This window comes from Muscardinus avellanarius (assembly GCF_963383645.1).
Source record: "Muscardinus avellanarius genome assembly, chromosome: 15".
NCBI classification, from domain to species: Eukaryota; Metazoa; Chordata; class Mammalia; order Rodentia; family Gliridae; genus Muscardinus; species Muscardinus avellanarius.
This window is the reverse complement of record NC_137801.1, coordinates 59,678,240-59,695,879: the sequence shown is the minus strand read 5'-3', so window position 1 is coordinate 59,695,879 and position 17,640 is coordinate 59,678,240. Positions and strand designations below refer to the sequence as shown.

Here is a 17,640-nt window from a genome sequence, read left to right as displayed (position 1 = left end):
TTCTTTTTTGTAGTACTGGGATTGAGAGGGGCATCAAGGACGTTAGGGAAGCACTTTACCACTGACCTACACCCCTCTCCCCTCATCTTTAGGTCTTTAATCAGAACATAATCAAATTTCAACACCATAGCATTTTAGAACCTTAATGCTGTAAGAAATCCTTACCAATTAGAATAGCTGAAATGAAAGCTACATGCGATCTAAAAACTATTACTTACCCACTTTCAGCTAAGGCCTCTTTTGTTTTTATTGGCAAGGTGCTTGATTCCAGCAAGTGCTTCAGGGAAGTAACTTCCTCTTCAGCGTCAGGGACAAATATGGAAGGAAAACACGCTTCGAAAATTCGCTCCAGGCGGTTTAGTAAAGCTGTCTGCATCAAAATACCCCCCCCAAGTTTATTTTCATTTCTCCAATTGTAATAATGTCATAGTTTTATCATAAAAAACACATATGCACATTCTGTCCACTATTTTAAGAGGGTGATAGAAGTCACCACTCAGGTACAGGAAATGCTAAGTGAAAGGACATAATTACTCAAAGGACAATTATTCTAAATGATTACCTAAAATAATCATGGTAATAACATAGCAGGTGACAAATGTAGCTACATACCAAAATACCACATAAATGGCACTTTACACACATTATCTTCCTAATCCACTAGCAATTCTAAGAAGAAATTATTGTAAAAGCCAAACTAAAACCAAAAAACCAGACAATATTCATATTCTTTCTGTCACTCATGCCCTCTAGATTTAGGATCAATGAGACTGGATGACTATGAAACCATTATGTTATATAGCTCATCAGGACCTTTTTCTTGGGAAGAAATACTTGAACTGTAAAGTCTTTTTTGAGGTATCTCTGCTACTAATAGTATAATTTTTTCTTTCAAAGTAGGAAAAAAATCAATCTCTCTCTCTCTCTCTCTCTCTCTCTCTCTCTCTCTCTCTCTCTCTCAACTGATAAACAGCTTGCTGGGTACAATGGCGCCTACCTACAATCCCAGCACTTGGGAGGCTTAGACAGTAGGATCACAGGTTTGAGGCCAGTGCACAGAAATTTAGTGAGACTTGTTTCAAGTGGGGGAGTAGCTCAAAGGTAGAAGTGCCTGGTTCAATCCTTAGTACCCCCTATCCTCTAACACACATAATCAACAACTTAGTATTTGATGGCTGCATTATCTTTTAGAAACTCCATTTCTCATCTTTGTTGCATGTGTATGTATATTCTAATATAGAAACTACCTTTCTTTCAAGCAAAGCCTTCATATTCCCTAGGGTATTTTCATCAAGAACAGATAAATTTCTTTGGAATAATTCTGTTAATTCAAACTTATTGGATTTAGACTTACTTTTCTATTTTTTGGTACCACCAGGCTTACTGTACAGATGCAGTCCATGGAACCATGAATTTCCATTTTCCTAACTTCATTTCAAATTCACTATGTAAACATCAAACAGGAATACAAACTGTCAATGAGCTAAAGCCTCCTGGAAGATTAAGGATACTACTGAGATGATGCCCAGGGTAAAAAAAAAAAAAAAAAAAAAAAAAAAAAGCAAGCCATATCATGGTAGCATTTCTTTCCAAGTTAAAACAAAAAGTTAATGCTTAATTTCTGTTTCCTAGTATAGTCAGGAAACAGAAAAGAAGAAAGAAAAACTTCATAAACATATGTTCCAAACCTAGAGCCAAAAATTTAACACTGCATAATTGGTCTCAGGGTACTCTTCTAACAACTCTATAAAAGTTTCTCTAACACCTTCATTATATTCATGTGATGGGAAAAGCTTCTCACTCTCAATTATGAGCCCTAAAGTAAAGGGTTGACGTTGACTCAAGATCCCAAGGCTTGTGAAACTTGAGCGCGTCAAGGGGACCCAGCACTTACTCGAGTCAACTGGGGGAACGGACAGACATTATTTTAAAGGGATCAGATAACTACCTAATTGGAAACCTGATAAGCAATGGCTCCTCCTAGGCAAGGGAGGTAAATACATATGACCAAATTTTCTTTCCCTATGTTAAATCTTTCTTGTATCTTGTTATTTTTTCAAAGGAATAGAAAAAAATGTTACCAGGAGAAAGAAATGACCCAAAACATGTTCAGTCAATTGGGCAATATTTACATGTAGCTACCAGGTCTCAGGTGCATCAGTGAACAAACTGTCAGATGAGTGGGATGCAGGTGATGAAAAGGACCACTACATCAGCCTCATCACCTCAATTTTTACTTCTTCCTTAATCTTCTCCTAAGAGCTACATAAATTATTTGAACATTTAAAAAGAAAGTGTCATATATATCTTTAGGTTAGGTCTAAAATTAAATTACTTCTAATCTTTTGTTGAATGACATAGAGCAGGGGTCCGTAATCTTTTCAAAAGAGAGCCAAATAGCAAGTATTTTAGGTTTTGCAGCCCACTCACCAACAGATAAATGAGGGGGTGTTCCAGAGAAACTTTATTTACAAAAACAGGCAGCAGGACAGATTTGTCCCCTGAGCCATACTTTGCCAACTCCTGAGGCAGAGCAATAAATAAATATCAAATGACCAGAATTCACTAACAGTATCACCACAAAGAAGGAACTCAATTCAGAAAAAAGCAGCTTAAGGGAATTAACAAAGATTTTGATTAAATTAAATCTGTTTTGTCATTTTAACTTTCAAAAGTATATCAATTTCCAACTATTCATGAGAACAATTTGATGGTAAGGGCATCCCATAAAAATAACTTCTCATTATCTTGTTCATGGCAATAAATAATGCCAAATTTCATTTACTACTAGCTAATTCTAGTAAGTAAATGGCTGATACAATTACAACACTTTAATAGAAGGCTGTAGACCCAGGGGCTAGGACTCAACTTCTGCATTTATTTTTATTTTTTGTGGTACTGGGGATGGAACCCAGGGGCATTCTACCTCCGAGCTACACCCCCAGCCCTAATATTTATTCTTTATTTTGAAACAGCGTCTCACTGAGTTGCAGAGGGCCTCACTAAGTAGCTGAGGCTGTCTTCGAACTGTGATCCTTCTGTCTCAGCCTCCCGAATGCTGGGATTATAAGTGTGCACCACCATGCGGCCTCATCTTCTGCATTTAGAACCTGGAGATATCAGGGTTCACTTCAAAGGTAAATGATGAATTAGAGATTAAATACTTGGCTTTTAGTGTGTAGAGGTGCAACTGTTATTATACAAATGACTACTATTACACAAATGTAACAGTAGCCTGCCAGAGAACAAGATAAATGCCAGCAAAAACTAGGCTCAATCTCACTATGGATGCCTTCATGCCCCTAATTAATATTCTAAATCATAATAAAACACTTGTCTCCATTTGTCAATTTCTGCAATATTAGTTATGACATGACATTATATCCAAACATTCTGCATTTTCTGAAGATCTTCTGCATCTTCCCAAGACACACAAGAGTATATGTCTATGTGAAGTACCCTGTTTCCAAGTTTTTTTTTTTTTGCTATACTGGGGATGGAACCCAGGGGCATTCTACCTCTGAGCTACACCTCCAGTCCTTTTTTAAAAAATTCTTTTTTTGAAACAGGGTCTAACTAAGTTGCAGAAAGTCTCACTAAGCAGCTGAGGCTGGCCACAAAACTGCGATCCTGCTGTCTCAGCCTTCCAAGTACTGGGATTATAAGCATGGACCCCCATTTCTGGCTCCAAGTATTTATTCTTATAAGCCTCTTAAAGAATTTTTTTTTTTTTTTTTTTTTTTTGGTACTGGTGATGGAGCCCAGGGGCATTCAACCTCTGAGCTACACCCCAGCCCTATTTTTTAGTATTTTTATTTCTTTAAAGAGGGTCTCAATGAGTTGCAAAGGGCCTTGCTAAAGTAGCTGAGGCTGTCCGCAAACCACAATCCTCCAGTCTCAGCCTCCCAAATGCTGGGATTATAAGTATGCACTACCATGCCTGGCCAAGTTATTGATATTCCTTATAGATTAAAAAAAAAAAAGAATAAAAAATAGGGCAGGGGGTGTAGCTTAGAGGCAGAATGCCCCTGGGTTCCATCCCCAGACCCCCCCAACACACACACACAAAGAGAGAAATTAACCTACCACAAAGAGTAACTTTTTCTGTGATCAGATTTCAATAAACAAACTTTCCTAGAGAAATTGTAATTAAACACTAATTTTAAGAAGACTTTGCTACTATGAGCATAAAATTTGGTATCTCATTAAAATTAAGAGTCAGTAAAGTAAAATATTAAGCTTGGATTTATTGTAATGTTTATGAATAAAAATAAACTTTTATTTTTGCTGGTACTGGGAATTGAATCCATGGGTGCTCTAACTCTGAGCTACATCCCAAGCACTTATTACTTAATTTAGGTACTGGGGATTGAACCCAGGGGCATTCTACCTCTAACCTACACTTCCAGATCTTTTTTTTTTTTTTTTTTTTTTGAAAAAGGGTCTCACACCATGTTGTTGAGATTGTCCACAACCTGTAAGCCTATCGTTTCAGCCTTCCAAGTTAAGGCGTGTGCCACCGCTCCCAGATACTCTTTTGATTTTGTTTTTTTTTAATTTATTTTTTATTGGTGCAATGTATTCATACATCACAGTGGTATAAAGAAAATACTTTTGTAGCTCTTTTGATTTTGAAACAGGGTCTTCTTCCTGTTTTCCAAGCTGACCTCAAACTTGCTACTCTCTTGTCTTAGTTGCCTAAGTACTGCGATTATAGACATGCCTCATCACTCTCAGCTACTCTTTTTTTGTTTTTGGTGGTATTGGGGTTCCTGGAAACCCTTCTACCTCCGGGCTACACTCCCAGAGCTATTTTATATTTGGAAACAAGGTCTCTTAAGCCAGTGAGGCTGGCTTCGAACCAGCACAATCCTCCTGTATCCGCCTCCCAAGCCTGGGGATTACAAGCGTGCACCACGCCAGGTCTTCAGTTAATCTTTTTTATTCTGAAACAAGATCTCACTAAATTTTCCAAGCTGACCTCAAACTAGCTATCTTCGTCTCAGCTTTCTAAGTAGTGGGGTTATAGGTGTGTGCTACCACATCTAGCAGAAACATTTAAAATATTAACCTGCTCTGTTTCTTGACAGAGAAACATATATCTGACTTTAATGGGAAATTCACTCCTGCCTTTAATTCAAATACCTTTACAAGTTTTTGTAGCTGATTAACTAAAAAAGTTTTCAGTGAATAGTAACTTAATAAAATTGTAGTACATGTAGACTTGTATTAGAGGCAACTCCCCCATTCTCTATTATTTAGAATTAGTAATAAAGTCTGACCAGCTGAGCTCTGGTTTCTCCTGCAGCTAAGGCAGCCTATTTAAAGCAAACAAAATCAGTAATAACCTAATTCAGGAAATGAGAGATTAATTCAGCAAAAGATCAAAATATGTTCTCTAAACATACTCAGAAACTGAAAAAACCGTATGTGCTAAGTTATAGTTTCTGTTTAATGCTTACATAGTGCGTATGATGAGCCAGGCATTATTCTAAATGTCTTACAAATACTAGCTCATTTAAGTCTCATAAGAACCACATGGGGGTGGTAACAATATTACTTCCATTACTCTAGATAAGAAAAATGGAGCACAGAGAGGTAAAATTATGGAGAGGCTGAGTTCTAACCTGGGAAGTACAGTTTCAGAGTAGGTGCTCTTAAACCACTATATAATGTTGTCATTAAAGCAGTTCTAAATTTAATATCTGAAAGTTTTGGGGGCAAGGATTATGTTTTATTCTTGAATCTGTAGTACCTATCTATGTTCCTGCACAAGGGCCAGTTTAGGACTACTAACTAAATCCATGTGCAGTAAATTAAGAAAAAGTAGCAGGTTTGTTTAAGGCTGCTGGGGTGGGAGAGAGAGAAAGAGAAAGGGAGGAAGAGAGAGAGAGAAAGAGGGAGAGGGAAAGAGGGGGAGAAAGAGAGCAAGAGCCCGTGCTGAGGGTATAACTTGGAGATAGAATGCCCCTAGAGGTTTGATCCACAGTACTATGAGAGAGATTGCTGGGGACATGATTATTATACTTTGTGCATATTTATATAATTATAACATACTAATATGAATATATGAATTTATGAATATGAGTGATAACATATATTGATAAGAATAGCCAAATGCTTATGTACTATATTATGTCTGACACTATACATGTATTACTTGATAAATTTACTAAGAGAAACCCTGTCAGATACCCCATTAGATAAATACTGTGTACATGTACAGAAAAATAAACTGAAGCTCAGGGAGATAAGATCATTAATCACCACTTTATTGCTGGTGTGGTACAGAGAAAGGATTTGATCCAAAACCTACATTCTAAGCCAGGCGTGGTGGCGCACACTTGTCATCCCAGTACTTGGGAGGCTGAGACAGGAAGATCACAGGTTTGTGGCCAGCCTCAGCTACTTAGTGAGGCCCCCCATAACTCAGTGAGACCCTGCTTCAAAATAAAGAATAAAAAATAGGGCTGGGGGTGTAGTTCAGAGATAGAATGCCCCTGGGCTCAATCACCAATACTGCAACACACACACACACACACACACACACACACACACACACACACACACCAAAAAACAACAAATAAACCCTACATTCTTTTTACTAAATCATGCTTTTATCCACATTTTGTGGGTTTTCAAACATTTCCAGCCATCAAATAAAAGATCCCCCTGTAACTGCTGAGGTGATGACTATACTTAAGCAAATGACTTCATCCAATGCTATAACTCACAATTTTCAAAAAAGCTAGGTGTAGACTTTTACTGAAGTCAGTGCTGCAATTAAAATGAATATGAAGGTAATAAGTAAGTGCACACACACTTCGCAGTCTATAAATATTTAGCCAAGGTCACAATGCTAACTAAATGGCAATCTAAATACAGAAGTATTAACACAAATTACTTGCATGGTAAAATGACTTCAGCCAGGCGTGGTGGCGCACGCTTGTAATCCCAGCATTCGGGAGGCTGAGACCAGAGGATCGCGGTTCACGGACAGCCTCAGCTACTTAGTGAGGCCCTCTGCAACTCAGTGAGACCCCGTTTCAAAATAAAGAATAAGGCAGGCACGATGGCGCATGCTTGTAATCCCCGTGCTTGGGGGGCTGAGAAAGGATGCACAGATTCAAAGCCAGCCTCAGCTACTTAGTGAGGCTCTCTGCAACTTAGTGAGACCCTGTTTTCAAATAAAATATAAAATAGGTCTGGGAGCATAGGCCAAAGGTAGAAAGCCTCTGGGTTCCACCCCCAGTACCACCAAGATCCCCAGATCTGCATAAAAAAAAAAAATTCTGAGAACTCTGTTTCTGAGGTCCTTCATTAACAGCTAACATGTACTGAACACTTACTATATACAAAGCACTGTGCTACACATCTTCACTTGCCCAATTCCATTCATTCTCCTACTGAGAGCTAAAGGCAGTACTATTCCTCCTGTAAGCTTGTTTTGAACTTGTGCTGGGCACTGAAGACCTCATGTATGCTAGGCAAGCAACTTTAACACCAAGCTCACCCCTAGCTGACAGTACTATTATTATTTGTAAATCTTGAGGTTCAGGGATGTGGCTAATGCCTAGTTAGTACAAATCCCTGGATCTAATCAAGGCGAAAGACTACAGAGCCTTGCTTTAATCACTATGCTATATGCCCAGGGCCAACTTACACAGTAGGCACAGGGCATAAGGCCCATAATACTTTTAGAGGGCCACAAAAATGTTTTAGTACCTAATATTAACATTTCATCTTTTTTGTGTGTGGTACTAGGGATGGAACCTGGGGGCTTTTCTATCTCCAGCCTACATTCCCAGGCCTATTTTATATTTTTACTTGGAAACAGGGTCTCACTAAGTTGCTGAGAGCCTCACTAAGTAGCTGAGGCTGGCTTCGAACCTGTGCGATCCTCCTGTCTCAGCCTCCCAAGCACGGGGATTACAAGTGTGCGCCACCACACCCGGCTCATTTTCATCTTTATAACAAATCATAAAATAGAATTTTAGTCGGGCGTGGTGGCGCACGCTTGTAATCCCCGCGCTTGGGAGGTGGAGACAGGAGGATCTCACAGGTTCAAAGCCAGCCGCGCTGGCTTAAGAGACCCTGTTTCCAAATTAAAAAAAAAAAAAAAAAAAAAAAAAAATATATATATATATATATATATATATATATATATATATGTATGTATGTATGTATGTATAAATGGGTGTAGTCCGGAGGTAGAAGGGTTTCCAGGAGCCCCAGTACCACCAAAATATAAAAAATAAATTAAAAAAAAAAAGAATTTTAAGCATCTTTTATGGAGAAGGGGCTCACAAAAGTCACACAACCTTTGGCTATACAGTATTTCCAAAGATACACTGGCTTTTACAGCTTTGTCTTTGCCAGGGGTCTTATGTTTCATCTTTCATTACTTTGCAGGATCCTGATACGTAATTAACATACACACACATATACATGCATAAAGCTTTGCCCACTGGGCAGCAGGGCACCATGGTGCACACCTGTAAACCCAGCTACTCAGGAGACTGATGCTAGAGGATGGCAAGTTCAAGCCCAATCTAGACAAGATAACACGATTCCCTATTTCAAAAGCAAAGCAAAACAAAACCCCCGCCTAATTCACTGCTTTTGCTTTTCAAGAAATCTAATCTAGTTTGAAGAAATAAAAATGCTTATAATAGAGCATTATATATTAGATTATATACACATATACATACACATATATATACATTTACATAACACAAACGTATTTTTGTGTGTGTGTATACATTTCTTTTTTTTAAAGACAGGGTCTCACTGTGTTGTCCAGCCTGGCTCTAATTCCTGGGCTGCTCAAGCCTCCCAAGTAACTAGGACTACAGGTGCACACCACTGGAGTGTGGCTTTGTAATCATTTTTATTCACTGTGCCTGGATTTATAATAATTTTTATTTCTTCAAACCAGATTAGATTCCTCAAAAAGCAAAACAATGAATTACTCATGATTTTGGTGGTTTTTTTTCCCCCCCTTTTTGTATTGTTTTGTTTTATTTTTGAGATAGGGAGTGGTGATACCTTCTCAAGATTGGGCTTGAACTTGCCATCCTCCAGCATCAGTCTCCTGAGTAGCCGGGTTTACAGGCGTGCGCCAGTGTCCTGCTGCCCAGTGGTTTAACTCATCAAAGTGGGCAAAGCATTATGCATGAAGTCACTTTTACTCATTCTCAGTTCTGCATGTGTTTGCAGGTAGGGAAGAATGCTCTGGGTATACGAGCAGCTATTTCATTTTATCTATTGGTGCAAATAAGCCACATTGTCTAAATGCAGAGCTTCTCAAATGGTAGGCCTTCATCACAAACAGGTTATAAGTCTTCCCCCAAATCTAGAAAACTACGTATGTATGTACATAGGGAGTTCATTCTTGTGATGGTTAACTGTATGCATCAATTGGACTAGACATGGGAGCTGGACCTCTGTTCAAACATGTGAGTTTTTGGATGAGATGAACATTTGAACTGGTACAATAAATAAAGGAGACAGGCTCACTCTCTATTTTGAGTGGGCCTTACCTAATCAGGTGACGTTCTGAATAGAATAAAATGCTGAGAAGAGGGAACTACTCTTCACTAACTTCCAGTCTTTTCCTGCCTTCAGACTCAAATGAAAAACTGGTTCGAGTCTCAAGTTGGCCAGTGTTCAGAAATTACGCTATTGGCTCTCCTCTTAGGATTTCCAATCAAACTGAAACTCTCTCAGCTCTCCTGGGTCTCCAGCTTGTTGCTTGCTTGTGTTATTTTGGGAGTTCTCAATCTCCCTATTTATCTGTCTGTCTCTACACACACACACACACACACACAAACACACACACTCTCTCTCTCTCTCTCTCTCTCTCTCTCTCTCTCTCTCTGTGAAAATGTTGGCATTTAAGTATTCATGTGTATACATAAAATAGTTACATGGACTCTTCAGGTCACTGGGGCACACGCACACACACACATGAGCCCTAAAGGGAAGGAATTGAGATCAGGCTTGAAGCCACAGAGCTTTAAAAACTGGATGTTCTTCTAAGGGTCTGAGATTAAGGAAACTCTTAAAACTCCTTCAACATGTTTGTTAGTTTTCCTTCTTTGCAAAGGAACAGAAGTTGATTAATATCAACAGTTTAAATAGCATTAGGTCTTGTACTTCAGTGGACATCTAAAAGAAACAAAATGCACTGAATAATTTAATCTTCCATTTAAGAGGATACCTTACATTTCACCACCATTAAATATTAAGTAAGATATCAAGTACAATCTACACTTGTATACTTATCAATTCCCAGTTTCAAACTATATAAAAAGAGGGACTAAGTGTAATATTTACCATGTTCAAAGATGAATTGCTTTTTCTGCACAAAACTTGGATAAATCTAATAGAGCACTTCTATCTTTGAATTAAAGAACCAAATATCAAATTTTCTGTGAGAAAATTACCAAAAGGAAATGCTATCTAGATATTTAAAGTCAGCAAAAACCCATAAAGCTAAATCATAAATCTTAATTTTGTTGCTTACTTCTGTTTAACTTGTAAATTAAAACATTCACTCCAGAAGGGAAGATGAGAAATTGGCACAAATCTCAGGTAAACGATTAGATGAACCAAGGTGAAAATGAAAACAAAGGGCTGGCCACACTCAGCTGGAGACGCCGAGCACCAGCGCTCAATCTCAAACAGAACAAACCCAAGGTTAGTGACATTTCCTTTTTGTGACAGTCTTAATTTTTATAGCTCTAAGAGAAATCTTTAGCTAATAATATTTTCTCAGTAGTATTATCAATTACATGGCTGAAAACAAGAAAAAAAAAAGACTCCTAGCCTCCTCTTCTATAGTAGAATGTTTAATATACAGAGGCTATTTACTAATTACCTACATTCTCAAGTAATATCCAGAGCACTGTTTTACAATTTTATGAAAGTTCAGGATTAAATGCAATGCTTATGACTTTATCTTTTACCATACATATAAGAAAAAAGCATCTAGGCTATTTTAACCAAGATTCCTTTCTGAAAAATTAAAAGGTTAAAATGTTAACATATATAATGGTTTTTAAAAAGTTGAAGGAAATGACTGCTTTTATTTATTTATTTATTTTTGGTTGTTGTCATTTTGTTTTAAACCTTAGCCCCCAAAGTGAAGTATAATTTTGACCCGCTTCCCATTTATACAATACAGATATAGTTCTTGTCGTCTTTTTTTTTTCAGTGCTGTGCGTGCCAGGCAAGTGCTCTACCACTGAGCTACATGCCCAGACCACTACTTATGTTTCTCTACTCGTCATAAGAATATTAACAAGAGGGCCGGGCGTGGTGGCGCAAGCTTGTAATCCCCGCGCTTGGGAGGTGGAGACAGGAGGATCGCGCAGGTTCGAAGCCAGCCGCGCTGGCGTAAGAGACCCTGTTTCAAAAATATAAAATAGGTCTGGGAGTGTAGCCCGGAGGTAGAAGGGCTTCCAGGAACCCCAGTACCACCAAAAAAAAAAAAAAAAAAAAAAAAAAAAAAAAAAAAAGAAGAAGAATATTAACAAGAGAATGAAATACATAGGGACTCTGGGTTCTCAGAGAAAATTTATTCACTAAAAGAAGAATATCTTTCTCAATAATGTCCATGTAATGGTTCTTACATCAAGGTCTGAACTCTTTAAAGTTTACTGAACCTGCAGCTATGAATTAATTTGACTAAGAACATCTTATGCGTTTGAACAATTTCTTCTTGGAAAAATTTTCCTAAGTAACAAATTATTGCAATAAGCCAAAGAACGATGTATTTATTGAAATTTTACGATATTGTCTGGGTAGGCTAAAAAAAGAAAGGGACCTGGATAGTATTACAGATCAAATATAGTGAAAAGTGGGAGAAGTTATAACTCATCTGTCAAGCAGTATTTTAGACAAAATCACTAGCTGGCATTCTGTTTAAGATACTAGTTGCATACAAGGAAGGCTCAACAGGAACAATTTCCAGTTTTTTTAAAATTAAAAAACATAATGTTTGCTGTCTACTACATAAAGGTTTCTGTGTTATCCTGAATACTGCAGCAATTAGGAGAAACATTTTGAAAAGAATGTTAATAAATCTAACCCTTTCCAAAAGACCTAGATTAATATACTACTTTTTCAGAGGAATCTGAAGGCTAAGGAAGAAAGTGCCGGCTACGAGTCTTTACAACAGCAAGATAAGAACAAAAGTCACTGTTTAATCTTTATCAATTTCTGACTGAGTAACTTAGCAGGGCTTATACATTTCCCTACCTCAACTTTCTTCCATAACTAAATCCTTCCAGCAGTTTCTCCTCCCCAATATCCATTCTTCAAATGCTGTCATTTCAAATAACCCATGCAGAAAAAAAATAAAAGCCTAAGGTCTGAATCAATCTTGGAACATTTTATGCATCTTGCCATATCTATAAAGTTTTTATTTTTACAAAATAGAATCATACTATAAAATTCCCATTTTTCAGCATATTTATTATTTTTCTTTTTCAATTATAAAAAACATAAAGCTTTTAAAAGGCTGAGTCAGGATTCAAACTTAGATCTGCCAAGTGCATGAAGCCCATGAGCTGGTTATCAAATTATAAATAAGTTCAATCAACTTGTGTGATGCAAGAAAATCCTACTAGGAGTCATACTTTAAAAAATTCATTATCTGATGATGTTATAAGTTCTAAGGCTACAAATTAAAGATCATCCAATACCAATGTTACCCTATACTCTAATGATATGAAACTGAATAGAAAAAGGGGCTAGGTCAAAACAGTCTCCATTCTGTACCATAATTAGTTCACTTCTTGTTTAAAATTACAATGTTCTGCCTCAATAAGAATATACATTAGCCAAATCATGTAATAACTGAATTAGCAAATAAACTATTCAGACACTCAAAGCCAATTAAAAAATGGTTAGTTATGTACATCAATTGGCAATACCATAATTTCTCTATTATCTTAATGTGTCAAAAGTATCAAAGCAATGATGTATAACCATTTCAATTATCACAGACTTTGGAAATACTTCCAGTTGAAAATGAGTCTCTTAGTGAAAGTTAACAAGAGATATGGTTTTTAGATTTTGACTTTATTCAGTCTCTTTAAAATAAGCCCGTGGACCATGTGTTACTGATGATATAAAAAATTAGTTTAAAGCAGTGATCCCTAGGGCTGAGGAAAGGTGAAATTTAGCACAGGGTACAACTGTGCTAAAGAGAGGGAAACAACCTGGGTGTGACATTCTACCTCTAGGGATTATTTTCAGTCAAAACAAATCTTAATGAATCTTCTAAACAAATTCAACCACCTTAAGTCAACTGATAGTCATTTCTTATTCTGAGACTTGACCTTAATTCATCTCACACCTTCACTGCAAGTCTTTCTTGTGGTAGCTATTAAATCACGAGATCCAAATCCGCTTCTTTTCTAATTTTCTTCTATTCTTCCTTCAATCAATTCACTATAGCTTTCAGAAAAGGATGAGGTTTCAAATTCAGCTTACTCTCTCCTGCAATGCCCTTCACACTCAGAAGGCTGAGGCAGGAGCACTCTACATTGGAAACCAGCCTGGGCAACTTAGCAAGATGCGATCTCAAAATAAAAATTTAAAAAAGGAGCCAGGTGTGGTGGCGCACACTTGTAATCCTAGCATTCAGGAGGCTGAGACGGGAGGATAGCAGTTTGTGGCCAGCCTCAGCTACTTTAGTGAGGCCCTCCGCAACTTAGTGAGACCCTGTTTCAAAATAAAGAATAAAAAATAGGGCAGGGGGTGTAGCTCGGAGGTCGAATACCCCTGGGCTCCATCCCCAGACCCGCAATAAATAAATAAATAAATAAACAAATAAATAAAATAAAAATAAAAAAAGGGGAAGAATGGGGATGTAGGAATGTAGGACAGTGGTAGAGTAGCCTAGCAAGCACAAAGCCCTGGTTCAATCCCTAGTACTGCAGACAAAATAAAACAAACAAAACTGTATTTGAATCTTCTATAGATCTTTAATGGACAAAATTAAAATACTTCTTTCCTGAAGCTTAAAATCTTTTAGATTAACTTTCTTTCTCTCCCCAGTGACACAGACAAAGGTTTATTTAGGAATGAAAGAAATACATATTCGAATAAGAATGTGGGCCATCTCTAGTTAACTGTTTTAATAAAATGATCTCAAGCTGGGTGTGGTGGCGCACGCTTGTAATCCCAGCACTTGGGAGGCTGAGACAGGAGGATCACACAGGTTCGAAGCCAGCTTCAGCTACTGAGTGAGGCTCTCAGCAACTTAGTGAGACCGTTTCCAAATAAAGTATAAACTAGGTCTGGGAATATAGCCTAGAGGTAGAAAAGCCCCTGGGTTCCACTCCTAGTACCACACACACACGCAAAAATGATCCCAGCTTAACTATTAAGTACGTACATAAGCACTGGGGATTGAACCCAGGAACAGTCTACCTCCAAACTACACACCAGCCCTTTACTGTTTTAAATTTTGAAATAGGGTTTCACTAAGTGGCTGAGGCTGGCCTAAAACCTGAGATCCTCTTATCTCAGCCTCCCAAGTACTGAAATTATAGGCATGTATGACCATGCCTAGCTCAGCTTAAAAAAAAAACCACACACACTATATGGGTAAAAACAGAAGAATTTACAGGGATCTTATTAGTAATTTTATTAGTAATTTTTTAGTCATGCTATTTATACTCACCAAAAATCCTAATTGATGAATTTCTGTTATTACTATTACTATTACTATTATTATTATTATTATTTATTATTATTATTATTATTTTTGCGGGTATGGAGATGGAACCCAGAGGCATTTGACCTCCGAGCTATACCCCCTGCCCCATTTTTTATTCTTTATTTTGAAACAGGGTCTCACTAAATTGTGGAGGGCCTCACTAAATAGCTGAGGCTGTCCGCGAACCGCGATCCTCTGGTCTCAGCCTCCCAAATGCTGGGATTACAAGCGTGTGCCACCACGCCCGGCTGAATTTTTGTAATTATTAAAGAAACTCACTGGGATAAAACTTTTATCAAGCTTTATGACAGGACTATCATTTCTCAAAGGGTTGTAAAAAATATAACCTGCAAATCAGGCAATCATTATATAATCATAAGGAGACCCCTTTAACAAGTACTGTTTTCCATTGAAAATTTCAATTATCAGTTGAAAAAATATTTTTTAAAAGCTGAATTGCAGCTGGGTGTGGTGGCACATGCTTGTAATTCCAGTACTTAGGAGGCTGTGACAGAAGGATTGTGGGTTTGCGGCCAGCCTCAGCAACTTGTGAAGCCCTCAGCAACTTAGTGAGACCCTGTTTCAAAATAAAGACTAAAAAAATGGGGCTGGGGGTGTAGCTCAGAGGTAGAATCCCCTTGGAATTTATCACTAGAACCACAAAAATAAATAAATATAAAAGCTGAATTAGACGTTTCCATAGCAATTAATATATCATACAAAATAGGAAAAATTCATAAATACCTGACTGGAAGTGGCTGATTCCCGTAAATGGCCACTAGCAACTGCTCCTTTAGAGGCTGCTGAAGGGACACTGTGCACCTTGGGGGTTCCTGGAGTATTAATATTTTCATCTGTTCTATGTGACTGCCAGATTTCCTTTCGATGATGAGCTTCAGTAACCTGCTGGTCTCCAAAAGCAGCCCAAGAACAACCATCTTTTTGTTCATCCCCAAAAGCATTCCAATCTACAACTTGGCTAGGACCAGCTGAACTGAAGTCCGCAAAGTCATCAGTGTCTTGAAAAGCATTGCAGTCATCTTGAATATTTGGCACAGAATCAAAATCTCCAAACTCACTGTCCTGCCCATTTTTCTGTTTTGAAACGGGCTCAGAGCTTGTTTCACTAGACTTTCTTGCCAACTGATATTCCTCTGATAAACTATCAGAAGTCTGTTTTAGGTCTGAGTCAGTAAATATCATTTCTTCTTGGCAAGAAGCAGCATTTGTATCCCCAAACTCTCCAAAGTCATCACTTGGTTCACTAAAATGTGGAAAGTGCTCTGAGGACTCTTCAAAAGTGACATCACTCATTGAGTCTTGAGTGCCAGTAACGAGAGGTGGAGTGGCACCACTGGCTGTGCCAAAGTCACCAAAATCATCCTCATTGGTATCATTGCAAGTCACAAAGTCATTACTACTATCGCCATTTTTCATGCTTACAGAATCATCCAAAACATTTTCTTCTGTGGGATCAATGTCTGGGCTTTGGGAATTAGTAAACTTTCCACTTTCTTCTTTGGAAGAACCAACTTCTTCATCAACATCAGAAGTTTTAATAGAATCCATGCATAGGTCTGCACATTTCGAAGTAGATAAATCAAATTTTTCCTCAGTTTTACACTGTTCTCTCTTAATGGCTTCTGAGTTATCAGAGGAGTCTACCAAACTCCAAGCTTTTGACTGAACACTTGAATTTAACAATTCATCCTGTGGCAGTACTGAAAGGCCCTGTTTTTCAACACTGAAACCTCTCTTAGTCGCTATGCTTATTTCTGAAACACAAGCCTGATCTTCTCCGTCAGTGTCTCCTTTATCATCAGAACTTCTATCCAAAGACACTTCTTTTGCAGAATTTAGTTCATTGACTCTGTTAATTTTGTTTTCCTGAATGGTTAATGCATCACTATCATTTAAAACAGCACATCCTATTTCTTCTAGTCGTATCCTTTCCTTTTTGGAAAATGTGGCAAAGTCTGCAAATTCCTCAGCAGGACTAGATGCAAAGTCTAAATTATACTCAGTGGTATGAATGCTAAGAGGCTTCCGTCCCTTTGAATCAGCTACATTGTCCAGATCATCTGTTCCCTGAGGATTTGCAGTTTCCAACCCTGCAAATCCATTTGTTAGAATCTCCAGACAAGGGGGCTTTTCACCATTGCAATTCTCTAACTGCTTGTTTTGATGAACAATGTTCATATCAGTTCTAAAATCTCCTGGGGAGAAACTTTCTGGTGTTTCAACATTCTGTCTCTGCTCTACTACTTTATTTAAATCTTCCAGATTTTCCATACCATCAATGGAAGTATCTAAAGTTTTAGATGAAATTATTTCTTTGCTGGTGGTAGAAAGTAAAACATCAGACTGCCCTTTCATAGAAGTAGAAAGTTCAGCAGTGATGTCCTTATCATTACCATTTTTAATGGACTTAAAGGTTGTAAGGCTATCTACATTTTCTGAGAAATCATGAATTGGCATAAAATGGTTTGGAGATACAAACTCTTCCTTGGGACGAGTATAATCTGGTGTATCGAAATCAACAAACCCTATGCCAGAAGGACTAACTTCTGAAAATCCACCAAATTCCCCAAATTCATCATCATCGTCATCCTCGGCTCCATTGTCCAGTGGTGGTGGGGACGAAGAGTACATTCGAATGATGTCTGGCTCCATTGTTCAGTTGCTTTCAAATAACTAATTTATACCTGTAGGAAAAAAAGTTTTTTGGAAATTTCAGATTACATATAACAAGGTCTTTCACAATACTCTCAAAGCTACTTTCAAACTATGCAAATTTATACTGTTCTACTTTTTATCTTTTAAACTATGTTTCTCTTTGGTAAGATTACATAGCTATAACATACTGGCATTTTTTTTTCTTTTTTAGCATATATTACAAGGGTCAC

General features: G+C 37.7%; 1 protein-coding gene across 7 annotated transcripts in view; it reads right to left on the bottom strand.

Annotated features, from left to right (window-relative positions):
- Positions 1–17,407, bottom strand: part of AFTPH (aftiphilin) — a gene marked incomplete at its 5' end in the record, with an annotated part of 50,451 nt that extends 33,044 nt beyond the window's left edge. For 5 of the 7 annotated variants that reach the window (XM_080711884.1, XM_080711885.1, XM_080711886.1 and 2 more), the window contains 2 exons: positions 219–370; positions 15,479–17,407. In XM_080711884.1, the coding sequence (XP_080568010.1) occupies positions 219–370; positions 15,479–17,407 (2,081 nt within the window). The remainder of the gene's footprint in view (positions 1–218; positions 371–15,478) is intronic. The other 2 variants (XM_080711889.1, XM_080711890.1) reach the window with 1 other exon arrangement.
- Between the last annotated feature and the right edge of the window lie 233 nt (positions 17,408–17,640).